The 13,213-nt window shown below is 40.4% G+C and overlaps 1 protein-coding gene across 1 annotated transcript in view; it reads right to left on the reverse strand.

Moving 5' to 3' along the window:
* Positions 1-10,860, reverse strand: part of tmprss15 (transmembrane serine protease 15) — a 41,906-nt gene extending 31,046 nt beyond the window's left edge. Inside the window, exons 1-9 of the mRNA XM_039777843.1 lie at positions 10,840-10,860; positions 8,823-8,877; positions 7,006-7,118; positions 5,208-5,332; positions 3,961-4,028; positions 3,599-3,741; positions 2,334-2,399; positions 743-862; positions 341-449 (exon numbers count right to left, since the gene is read on the reverse strand). Coding sequence (XP_039633777.1) covers positions 341-449; positions 743-862; positions 2,334-2,399; positions 3,599-3,741; positions 3,961-4,028; positions 5,208-5,332; positions 7,006-7,117 — 743 coding nt within the window. The 5' untranslated portion in view covers position 7,118; positions 8,823-8,877; positions 10,840-10,860. The remainder of the gene's footprint in view (positions 1-340; positions 450-742; positions 863-2,333; positions 2,400-3,598; positions 3,742-3,960; positions 4,029-5,207; positions 5,333-7,005; positions 7,119-8,822; positions 8,878-10,839) is intronic.
* Positions 10,861-13,213: the final 2,353 nt, after the last annotated feature.

A 13,213-nucleotide genomic window follows, 5' to 3' on the forward strand; every position in this document is an offset into this window, starting at 1 on the left:
ATCAAGCAAAAACAATGATTACATTTTTAACAACGGCCTGTTTCACAGCCTGAATATGAAAACTCTCTCTTTGCTTCTGGGGTAATTTATGAGTCTCAGAGTTGGAAAATCTGCCATATGTCTTCTTTGAATGTCAAGTAATTACAGTTTAAAAAACACTTTCCTGTGTTTTTGGGCGGGACAAAATTTATTGTGAACCCAAATTGATATACGGGCCGGATGTAAATCTGCAGTGGGCCGGATTTGGCCCACGGGCCTTGAGTTTGACACCTGTGTTCTACGGTCAGAGAGAAACACCCACCTAAAGCCTCTGCTCCCCTCCCAGAATGCACCTGTGTACCTGAGGATCCAGCGACAGAAGCTGCTGCTGTTGTACGTCTCCGAGATGTCTGATGTACTGAAGAAACCGCTCGGACCGCTCAGCACGAACTGTCTGTCACACGCCGTCGCTATGGAGACCAGAGGGATGATGTCACTGGAAACAGCTGAGATCTGTCTACTTCCTCTTCAATTCTGCTCACAGATAATATCCCCTTTTAATTTTTATCAATCCTGATCCTCCTGTAAACGTTTTTAACACTTGTCCGATTGAGCAAATAATTCTACTGGCCTGAAATCAATTTAAACTGTTCCTTGTAAGAATATTATTTTTGATACGATGATGTGACATTTTACTTTCCCCGGCCATCGGGAAAGCTGATGTTGAACCCTAAATATGAATCAGATTGGGTTAGTTCGTTACCACAGCGAGCAGCGCCTTCGTCCGAGGCGTCGGGACAGTCGGGGACACCGTCACACAGCTGATCGATCCGAACACACACAGATCCATCGGCACATGATGTCTGAAGAGGAGGACATGTCCCTGAAGACAGAAAGAGACAAACGTCTTCAGAGACACTTCACTGGGACGCAGAGAGACTCTGAGACACAGGATCAGAGACAGAGACACAAAGATCAGAGACAGAGACACAAAGATCAGAGACACAAAGATCAGAGACACAAAGATCAGAGACACAAGGATCAGAGACAGAGACACAAAGATCAGAGACAGAGACACAAAGATCAGAGACACAAAGATCAGAGACAGAGACACAAGGATCAGAGACAGAGACACAAAGATCAGAGACACAAAGATCAGAGACACAAGGATCAGAGACACAAGGATCAGAGACAGAGACACAAAGATCAGAGACACAAGGATCAGAGACAGATACACAAAGATCAGAGACAGAGACACAAAGATCAGAGACACAAGGATCAGAGACAGAGACACAAAGATCAGCGACACAAAGATCAGAGACACAAGGATCAGAGACAGAGACACAAAGATCAGCGACACAAGGATCAGAGACAGAGACACAAAGATCAGAGACACAAAGATCAGAGACAGAGACACAAAGATCAGCGACACAAGGATCAGAGACAGAGACACAAAGATCAGAGACACAAAGATCAGAGACACAAGGATCAGAGACAGAGACACAAAGATCAGCGACACAAGGATCAGAGACAGAGACACAAAGATCAGAGACACAAGGATCAGAGACAGAGACACAAAGATCAGCGACACAAGGATCAGAGACAGAGACACAAAGATCAGAGACACAAAGATCAGAGACACAAGGATCAGAGACAGAGACACAAAGATCAGAGACACAAGGATCAGAGACAGAGACACAAAGATCAGAGACACAAAGATCAGAGACACAAGGATCAGAGACAGAGACACAAAGATCAGAGACAGAGACACAAAGATCAGAGACACAAAGATCAGAGACAGAGACACAAGGATCAGAGACAGAGACACAAAGATCAGAGACACAAAGATCAGAGACACAAAGATCAGAGACACAAGGATCAGAGACACAAGGATCAGAGACAGAGACACAAAGATCAGAGACACAAGGATCAGAGACAGATACACAAAGATCAGAGACAGAGACAAAGATCAGAGACACAAGGATCAGAGACAGAGACACAAAGATCAGAGACACAAAGATCAGAGACACAAGGATCAGAGACACAAGGATCAGAGACAGAGACACAAAGATCAGCGACACAAAGATCAGAGACACAAGGATCAGAGACAGAGACACAAAGATCAGAGACACAAAGATCAGAGACACAAGGATCAGAGACAGAGACACAAAGATCAGAGACACAAAGATCAGAGACACAAGGATCAGAGACAGAGACACAAAGATCAGAGACACAAGGATCAGAGACAGAGACACAAAGATCAGAGACACAAAGATCAGAGACTCTGAGACACAAAGATCAGAGACACAAAGATCAGAGACAGAGACACAAAGATCAGAGACTCTGAGACACACCTGTTGTAGGAGTGATGGTTGTCGGTGTGATGGTTGTTGGAGCAGCTGTCGTCTCGTCTGGTTTCTCTGCAGGAACATGTGTGACAGTACTTAGGTAAGGACTACTAGCCAGTCAGAAGCAGAGTATGAGGGCCCTGACAGTACCTAGGTAAGGACTACTAGCCAGTCAGAAGCAGAGTATGAGGGCCCTGACAGTACCTAGGTAAGGACTACTAGCCAGTCAGAAGCAGAGTATGAGGGGTGTGCCCTGACAGTACCTAGGTAAGGACTACTAGCCAGTCAGAAGTAGAGTATGAGGGCGTGCCCTGACAGTACCTAGGTAAGGACTACTAGCCAGTCAGAAGCAGAGTATGAGGGCCCTGACAGTACCTAGGTAAGGACTACTAGCCAGTCAGAAGTAGAGTATGAGGGCCCTGACAGTACCTAGGTAAGGACTACTAGCCAGTCAGAAGCAGAGTATGAGGGGCCCTGACAGTACCTAGGTAAGGACTACTAGCCAGTCAGAAGCAGAGTATGAGGGCCCTGACAGTACCTAGGTAAGGACTACTAGCCAGTCAGAAGCAGAGTATGAGGGCGTGCCCTGACAGTACCTAGGTAAGGACTACTAGCCAGTCAGAAGCAGAGTATGAGGGCCCTGACAGTACCTAGGTAAGGACTACTAGCCAGTCAGAAGTAGAGTATGAGGGCGTGCCCTGACAGTACCTAGGTAAGGACTACTAGCCAGTCAGAAGCAGAGTATGAGGGGCCCTGACAGTACCTAGGTAAGGACTACTAGCCAGTCAGAAGTAGAGTATGAGGGCAAGCCCTGACAGTACCTAGGTAAGGACTACTAGCCAGACAGAAGCAGAGTATGAGGGCGCGTGCCTGACAGTACCTAGGTAAGGACTACTAGCCAGTCAGAAGCAGAGTATGAGGGCCCTGACAGTACCTAGGTAAGGACTACTAGCCAGTCAGAAGTAGAGTATGAGGGCAAGCCCTGACAGTACCTAGGTAAGGACTACTAGCCAGACAGAAGCAGAGTATGAGGGCGTGCCCTAACAGTACCTAGGTAAGGACTACTAGCCAGACAGAAGCAGAGTATGAGGGCGTGCCCTGACAGTACCTAGGTAAGGACTACTAGCCAGACAGAAGCAGAGTATGAGGGCGTGCCACGCTAGCAGCTAAGTAAGGACTACTTAAGGTGATGTAGAGGCTGTTTCTGTTTCTATCTCTGTGTATCTACATATATATATATATATATATATATATATTAATATATTACATACCTGTGATGTGGATGCTGTTTCTGTCGATCACCAGTCCCGTGTTCCCGGCCTCCTGAAGCCCCGCCCATAGCTGATGCTCTGCCTCCTGTACCTCGATCAGCTGACTGAACCAGATGTCAAAGATCACGACCACGCTGCCCCGACTGCAGACACACACATCAACAAACACTCAAACATCAGATCATATTCCAGGTAATCAACGTGTTTCATCTTTTACTGATCGACCAATCAGGCAGAAGCAAATTAAGATAAACTCAGAAAGGTAACACATCTTTACCCTGAGCACTGTAAACTCATCCTCCGATTCTGATTGGCTGTGCAGATCGTTGATCAGTGACCATGTGATGAATGATGATATTTACCTGAAGTGTAAAATCCGGCAGGATTGGAAGTCCAGTCGGAGCTCGCTGAGACCGAACGCCTCCGACACCTGTCGACCAATCAGATCAGAGGAACATGACACCTGTAGATTAGTCTTGCATGTCCAGACCTTCCTCCACAGCACTGTGGCGGAAGAAACTTGTTTTGGTGTAACATTTGCACCCCACTAAAGGATGTTAAAGCTAACAATATTTCACAATAAAAGCTCACATCGGATGTTAAAGCTAACTGTTATTTCACAAGAAAAGCTCACATCGGATGTTAAAGCTAACTGTTATTTCCACAAAAGCTCACATTGGATGTTAAAGCTAACTGTTATTTCACAAGAAAAGCTCACATCGGATGTTAAAGCTAACTGTTATTTCACAAGAAAAGCTCACATCGGATGTTAAAGCTAACTGTTATTTCCACAAAAGGTCACATTGGATGTTAAAGCTAACTGTTATTTCCACAAAAGGTCACATCGGATGTTAAAGCTAACTGTTATTTCCACAAAAGGTCACATCGGATGTTAAAGCTAACTGTTATTTCCACAAAAGGTCACATTGGATGTTAAAGCTAACTGTTATTTCCACAAAAGCTCACATTGGATGTTAAAGCTAACTGTTATTTCCACAAAAGCTCACATTGGATGTTAAAGCTAACTGTTATTTCACAAGAAAAGCTCACATCGGATGTTAAAGCTAACTGTTATTTCACAAGAAAAGCTCACATCGGATGTTAAAGCTAACTGTTATTTCCACAAAAGCTCACATTGGATGTTAAAGCTAACTGTTATTTCCACAAAAGCTCACATTGGATGTTAAAGCTAACTGTTATTTCACAAGAAAAGCTCACATCGGATGTTAAAGCTAACTGTTATTTCCACAAAAGCTCACATTGGATGTTAAAGCTAACTGTTATTTCCACAAAAGCTCACATCGGATGTTAAAGCTAACTGTTATTTCACAAGAAAAGCTCACATCGGATGTTAAAGCTAACTGTTATTTCACAAGAAAAGCTCACATCGGATGTTAAAGCTAACTGTTATTTCACAAGAAAAGCTCACATCGGATGTTAAAGCTAACTGTTATTTCACAAGAAAAGCTCACATCGGATGTTAAAGCTAACTGTTATTTCACAAGAAAAGCTCACATCGGATGTTAAAGCTAACTGTTATTTCACAATAAAAGCTGACATCGGATGTTAAAGCTAACAAATATTTCACAATAAAAGCTTGGAGTCTTACCAGGTTTTGGACGTCAAAGGCAAGAGATTTAAACTGCGGACTGCCGGAGTTTTTCAGCTCGTCGGAGTAAACTGCTCCGTGTGTGATCACCATGCGGCCGCTCAGCACGCCTGGCTTAATGGCACCTCGGCACACAAAACCAAAACTCAACATTTGGGAGGTTTTTCGTGACACATTTTAAAAAAAATACATAAAATAAGATACAAAACTATAAACACAATAGAGAAAAGATACAGATACAGAAGATGAAAAGTTCACCAGAATAAAAGACCACAGAAATAATAATGCTTAAAAGGAACCACATTAACTAAATGGCCACCTGATTGGTCTTCAGTTGAGTCAATAGAGATTATATTTCTAATACATCTGGTCAGATGTTCAGTGGCTGAAAGCCGAGGAAACTGGTGTTCATGTCCTGAAAAAGTTAAAGGTCCAATGGCATGAAGATTTCACTTTATGAGGTTTTTTAACATTAATATGAGTTCCCCTAGCCTGCCTATGATCCCCCAGTGGCTAGAAATGGTGAAAGGTGTAAACCGAGCCCTGCGTATCCTGCTCTGCCTTTGAGAAAATGAAAGCTCAGATGGACCAATCAGGAATCTTCTCCTTATGAGGTCATAAGCAAGGTTACCTCCCCTTTCTCTGCTTTGCCCGCCCAGAGAATTTGGCTCACCCATGAGAGAGAGACATCATGGCTTTCAAATGAGGAAAGTGGCAGTTGGTCAAGACCACACCCCCACCCTCTCTCCTCCTCAATAGCTACAGACACAGAAATGGCACATCCTAAGGAAAGCTCATTGTGGGACTGGCTCTAGAGGCTGTAATTCTGCATCAAGGCTGAATTTCGGGAAAGAGACTTCAGATACAGTATTAGGGGACCACTAAGGTCTATATAAAAGAGACTTCAGATACAGTATTAGGGGACCACTAAGGTCTATATAAAAGAGACTTCAGATACAGTATTAGGGGACCACTAAGGTCTATATAAAAGAGACTTCAGATACAGTATTAGGGGACCACTAAGGTCTATATAAAAGACTTCAGATACAGTATTAGGGGACCACTAAGGTCTATAAAAAAGAGACTTCAGATACAGTATTAGGGGACCACTAAGGTCTATATAAAAGACTTCAGATACAGTATTAGAGGACCACTAAGGTCTATATAAAAGAGACTTCAGATACAGTATTAGGGGACCACTAAGGTCTATATAAAAGAGACTTCAGATACAGTATTAGGGGACCACTAAGGTCTATATAAAAGAGACTTCAGATACAGTATTAGGGGACCACTAAGACCTATATAAAAGAGACTTCAGATACAGTATTAGGGGACCACTAAGGTCTATAAACCATCCAAAGAGCCCCATGTCATGGGACCTTTAAGGAGAAAACACAAGACTTTCACCCAGGAAACAGGTGTTCATGTCCTGAAGAAGTTAAGGAGAAAACACAAGACTTTCACCCAGGAAACAGGTGTTCATGTCCTGAAGAAGTTAAGGAGAAAACACAAGACTTTCACCCAGGAAACAGGTGTTCATGTCCTGAAGAAGTTAAGGAGAAAACACAAGACTTTCACCCAGGAAACAGGTGTTCATGTCCTGAAGAAGTTAAGGAGAAAACACAAGACTTTCACCCAGGAAACAGGTGTTCATGTCCTGAAGAAGTTAAGGAGAAAACACAAGACTTTCACCCAGGAAACAGGTGTTCATGTCCTGAAGAAGTTAAGGAGAAAACACAAGACTTTCACCCAGGAAACAGCTGTTCATGTGTGATGAGTACATCAGTAATCTGATTACCTTCAGGCTTCAGGCTGAGCCATGAAACTACGCTGAGTCCGATACAGCAGGCAAGGAGAAGAGTCGACACGACGGCCAGGAGAAGCTCCAGAGACGAGAGACGGAGCTTCATTCTGACAGAACAAACACACAACAACACACCCACAACCACAAAACAATTAAAAAAAAAAAAACACAAAAAAAAAAAAAAAAAAACAAAAAAAAAAACCAACCAAAAAAAAAAACAACCAAAAAAAAAAACAAAAAAAAAAAAAAAAAAAAAAAAAAAAAACACAAAAAAAAAACAACAACAAAAAAAAAAAAACACAAAAAAAAAAAAAAAAAAAAAAAAAAAAACAACAAAAAAAAACAAAAAACACAAACAAAACAACAACAAAAAAAAAAAACAAAAAAAAAAAAAAAAAAAAAAAAAAAAAAAAAAAACAAAAAAAAAAAAAAAAAAAAAAAAAAAACACAAAAAACACAAAACAACAAAAAAAACAAACACCACAAAAAAAACAAAAAAAAAAAAAAAAAAAAAAAAAAAAAAAACAAAAAACAAAACACAACAAAAAAAAAAACAAAAAAAAAAAAAAAAACAATCAATACAACTACCAATCAATACAACTACATCTACAACACATCTACCAATCAATACATCTACCAATCAATACAACTACATCTACAACACATCTACCAATCAATACATCTACCAATCAATACAACTACCAATCAACACATCTACCAATCAATACAACTACATCTACAACACATCTACCAATCAACACAACTACCAATCAACACATCTATCAATCAATACAACTACATCTACAACACATCTACCAATCAACACAACTACCAATCAACACAACTACCAATCAATACAACTACCAATCAATACAACTACATCTACAACACATCTACCAATCAATACAACTACATCTACAATACATCTACTAATCAATACAACTACCAACCAATACATCTACCAATCACTACAACTACCAATCACTATATCTACTAATCAATACATCTACATCTACAATACATCTATCTAGAAATTTGGATTTCGTTCAACAAAATTGTCAAAACAAATAATGTGGATGGTTCCATACGACACTCTTCACAAGTTACAATGTCAATTGTACATACATCAGATCAGATCACTACTTTCATTGAATTTGGGTGTTTTATTAAATTTTATTGCATTTGAAAAAATTTATTATAAAAAGAAAGTTGAAAAAACAGCTTCAGAAACGTCGGAAAAACTGGCAAACACACCACGTAAAGCGACAAAAGTGTTGAAAAAGAACAACCAAAATGTTGAAAAAAAGTTTTCTTTTTAAATTTTTACCCAGAAAAAACAAAAAGTTGCCTCACGGTGGACGAGGGATGTTCGGATGCAGATACCGAGTACTGATCTGATACCAGTATGTTAAAAATACATACTGTATATTACTATGTTTAACAGCTATATACTATTACTACTACTTCTACTACTACTGCCTTTCCCATACTTGTATCTTTAATCTATTGTCAACTAAATCCCTTCATTCAACAATAGATTCATCTGAAAACATCTGAATGGTTTAACCCTATGACGTGGATGCTTCCATTCAACCGTTACTCTTCACAAGTTCACTACTTTCATTGAATTTGTATTTGGTGCTTAATTCATAGTATTAGAATTGTTTTTTTTTAAAGAACATTGAAAAAAGTGAGAAAAATGTTGGAAAAACAACAACAAAACCATTAAAAAAGAATCACAGAAAAAATTGTCTAAAACATCGGCAAACATGACAAAAAAAGTACACGGTTGACAGGAACACCTGACTCACCTGTCTGCTCCGTGGGTCTCTGCACAAACTGACTCTGGGTCTGATCTGGGCTCAGCTTTTATCAGGATGAAAATGATTAATGACTATCATCAATCCATCAGCTGATAATCATTAGACATTTTTCAGAGTCAGAGAGAAAACCTGCTGAACTGTGATCAGCTTTTATCAGGATTAAAATGACTAATGACTAATAAATACGTTATGAATACAGATAATCATTACTAGCGTGTTTTAGAGTCAGAGAACTGCTGACTCACTATGACATTACTAAATAAAAGCCTTTAAATCAACTTGCTATTAATATATGAAAACATATTAAAGACAAAATGCATTTCCTGACTGACGGTCTGTCTTACACCCTGATGATGTACTAAATTTAGCTGCCGCAATAAAAAAAGAAAAGAAGTTAAAACATGGAGAGATTTGGGAAGGTTGGTGACAGCTCCAGACTGGAGATTGGGAACCGCTGGGAAATTAAAGGCTTGTTGTAAATCATTGAACGGGACAACGCATGCCCAAACCTGCAGGTCATCTACAGGGAGAACAAAGAGGAGCTGATATATTTATTATTATGTCCTTACCGAAAAACAAGAGGAAGAATTGAGTTCAATACAATGATTTACAATCTTATAAACAATATGTCTCTGTGGTCGATATCAGTAATGATTTCTTCTCTTTCCCTTCTTCTCTGCTTCCCAGAGAATACACACACACACACACACACACACACACACACACACACACACACACACACACACACACACACACACACACACACACACACACACACACACACACACAGACACACACACACACACACACACACACACACACACACACACACACACACAGATAAGAGAAAGACACGAGTTGTGCATGTAGAGTTAGGCTCAGCAATGATTTTAATACACTGAGGTACATTTTTGTCATAAACGATAATATGTAATGTGATATGTTCCCATATCAGGTAACAAATAGGATGAATAGTGCTTATGTCTGCTCTACTAATACTAGGCCTGAAACCTTTAAAGGGGTGGTTCAGAATTTTGGACATAGGACCTCATTTCCAAGTTAGCCAGTGTGTTATTTATCAGTGGAGATTGTTTTCAACACTTTTCATCCAGTCCTTCCAGCTGCAGAGTTAGCTGGTGCTAGGCTAGCGCATGTCAACAGTATCTGCTAGCCTGCCATTAAAAACAGTCTGACCCACTCCACAGTACACCCGAGGCAAATAAATTATAACGCCAGACTATCGATGTAAATGTCTGTTGATAGAATAATGTTAGAAATAAAACTACCCTGGAAGTACTGGATGAAAAGTGTTGAAACTGTCTCCACTGATAAATAACACACTGGCTAACTTGGAAATGAGGTCCTATGTCCAAAACTCTGAACCACCCCTTTAATTCATGACAATGCTTTTATCAGACAGCAATGAGATGATTACTTTGTGTTGCAAACCAAAGATAAAATAAACAACATATTTTGGTCTAATTCATCTGAGTTTATTGGTTGAGATGGTATCTAAACCGGTTCAGGTTGATGTGAGACTTATTCTATGAGCATTTCATTCAGACTCTAATGAGTTTTTCAGTAAAGCTTCGCTGTAGACTTTGTTTGTATTGTGAGTTACTATATGACACATTGTTTAAACTATTAAGTTGATGTTGCAAACATTTTATTTTGGTAATTTTTTCTGAACTTTTTGCTGCCTTCATACAGGTTTTGTTATGTAAGATGTGGAGGAGATGACTGACCAGAGATAATTAGACAGGATCTCCTTAGTAACAAACTCCCTGATTGTTATAAGAAGACCAGAACACCAGTCATTATCTCTGGACTCACTGGCTGCTGTAACACTAAGTCAAAACGAACTTTGAGAGAAACTTCAGTGATTTCTGTCCACTCTTTGATAAATAATTATCCTAACAGATAATAAAGTTTACCTTGAGCTGGAGTTAAAATCTCAGTAATTCAGTTACGTATGGATTGAACATTGAACAGGTAACGAGCTCACCTGGAGAAGAACTGGCTGCTGTGTTTCTTGTTAATCAGAGAGTGAAGTCCAGCAGCAGTAAACCTGTCAGGTAAGCCCCGCCCCCTGCACTCACCTGTAGACCTGTCAGGTAAGCCCCGCCCCCTGCACACATCTGTAGACCTGTCAGGTAAGCCCCGCCCCCTACACTCACCTGTAGACCTATCAGGTAATCTGTTGAATGAAGCCCCACCCCCTACACTCACCTGCCGCTTGGCAGCACTTTTCCTTCATTTGTTTCCTCCTCTCATTTCCCCTGCTCTGGTGTTTCCCCCTCTCATTCCCCCTGCTCTGGTGTTTCCCCCTCTCATTCCCCCTGCTCTGGTGTTTCCCCCTCTCATTCCCCCTGCTCTGGCATTTAACGGCGCCAGTGTAACATGGTTATTATTATGTCATTAATGCTTCCAATTGCCATTTACCGGAACAGAAATGTATATTTGTTTACTTTGTTTTAGTGTTCTGCCACTTTAAAACGTGCATAGTTGTTTTTAAGGAATGACCCATGTTACGCTCTTCCCGTAGAAGTGCTAAGAGATGTTTAAAACACAACTTTGTTGTTATACAAGTTCCACGACTAAAACTACTTTTGAACGTCCACATGTTCCACCAAAACAAGTTCCTTCCTGAGACTATTTAGCAGAGGCACCGTGGCTCCGTCCGGAGCTTAGCCCCGCCCACGATGATTGTGATTGGTTCAAAGAAATGCCAATAAACCAGAGCACATTGTCCTCCCATCCAGGAATGCTGTGTGGACTAGTCAGACCCTCCTCCGCAGCTCTGTGGAGGAAGGTCTGGCAATACGAGACTAGAGGAAATTATGTTTTATCTTAAAAGAAGCTGTCATCCACAGGCTCACCAAGGGTGTGTCTCATCCCCGTTATTGTATATTTTGTATAAGAACGACTGTAGGAGTCACCACACAAACAGGCATCTCTTGAAATTTGCAGACAACGCGTTTATAGCCAGTCTGCTTCAGGACGGAGAGGTCGATCATGGGCCAGTGGTGACTGATTTTCTGGAGTGGTGTGACAGCCATTTCCTCAAGTTCAATGTTAAAAAAACTAAGAACACGGTTTTGGTAACCTCTCCCTACCACAACCACCCAGTGGTGGAGATGGTTGAGTCCTTAAGGTACTTGGGAACAGTTGATGAAAACTTGACCCATGACCTCAATAGATCCAAAATCTCTTAATGTGGACAAGAATCTGATGGATTTATTCTACGGATTTTGAGTCCATTCAAACACTAGATTTATTTATATTAGATTTCACATTATGGGGACTTTACAGTACAAAACAAAAGATGTCTAAAATCGTGACAGAGGCCAGCAAGATAATGGGCACACAGCAGCTCTCTCTAACAAAGACCTTTGGCCGACCAGTTTAGCAGAAGGTACGGTCAGTCTTGTCAATCTCTGACCGCCAACTCTCCACCCTCTGGGCGGCGACCCAGGCTCCCTAGAGTAACAAACCGGTACACATTTTATTTTGTACCTTGTGCAATTGAAGTTGTTACCATGGAAAACTCTTAAATTCACAGCTTCTATTAGTGTCACTTTGGGCCTGTAAAGGGTAGACGTAGATGAGTAGTCGTGAGCAAGTGTACACCAAGATGGGATTTTTATTAATTTTTTTCTCAATTAAGACCACGGAGGCAAGAATAATAATATAAAAGTTAACGAAATTAAGGAAAGCAACAAAAAAATATACTTAAGTAAATTGACTTGAGAGTCAAAAATAGTCACATTCTTCCAGACAGCCTGATGGCCGCATTAACCCTCCTGTATCCTCAGGTCTAATCTGACCCATTTTCAAAAGGTTTCTATATCAGAAATTTGGGTTTCTTTCAACCAAATTTTAAAACAAAATAACGTGGATGGTTCCATACAACGCTCTTCACAAGGAAAATAAATGATCAGTTCACTACTTTCATTTTTATTCAATTTTATAGCATGTAAAAAAAAATTGATAATAGAATGTTGAAAAACGTAAGAAAAAAAAGCACAGAAAAATATTGACAGAAACTTCGAAAAAGTGACAAAAGTGTTGAAAAAGACAACCAAAACGTTGACCCAGAAAAACTAAAAGTTGCAGGTCGACGGGGATACAACACGAGAGTTAATGAAGAGCCCGACCGAATCGTAAAGTTAATATTTAAACAATCTAAAAGGTTTCATGGAGCCATACATTAAGTCAGTGCTAAAAGCTAACTGGAGATTTGAAAATATGACCACGTCTACGTTTCCAACCGAGCCGCTGAAACTGTAGTTTCAAAAACTTAAAAATACTTCAAATATAATTCCCAGTGGGCCACTGGGCTGCAATACACTGGGAAAACCTTGCAAATGTTGTTAGGG

The sequence above is a fragment of the Perca fluviatilis genome, chromosome 16 (assembly GCF_010015445.1).
Source record: "Perca fluviatilis chromosome 16, GENO_Pfluv_1.0, whole genome shotgun sequence".
In the NCBI taxonomy this organism is placed as follows: domain Eukaryota; kingdom Metazoa; phylum Chordata; class Actinopteri; order Perciformes; family Percidae; genus Perca; species Perca fluviatilis.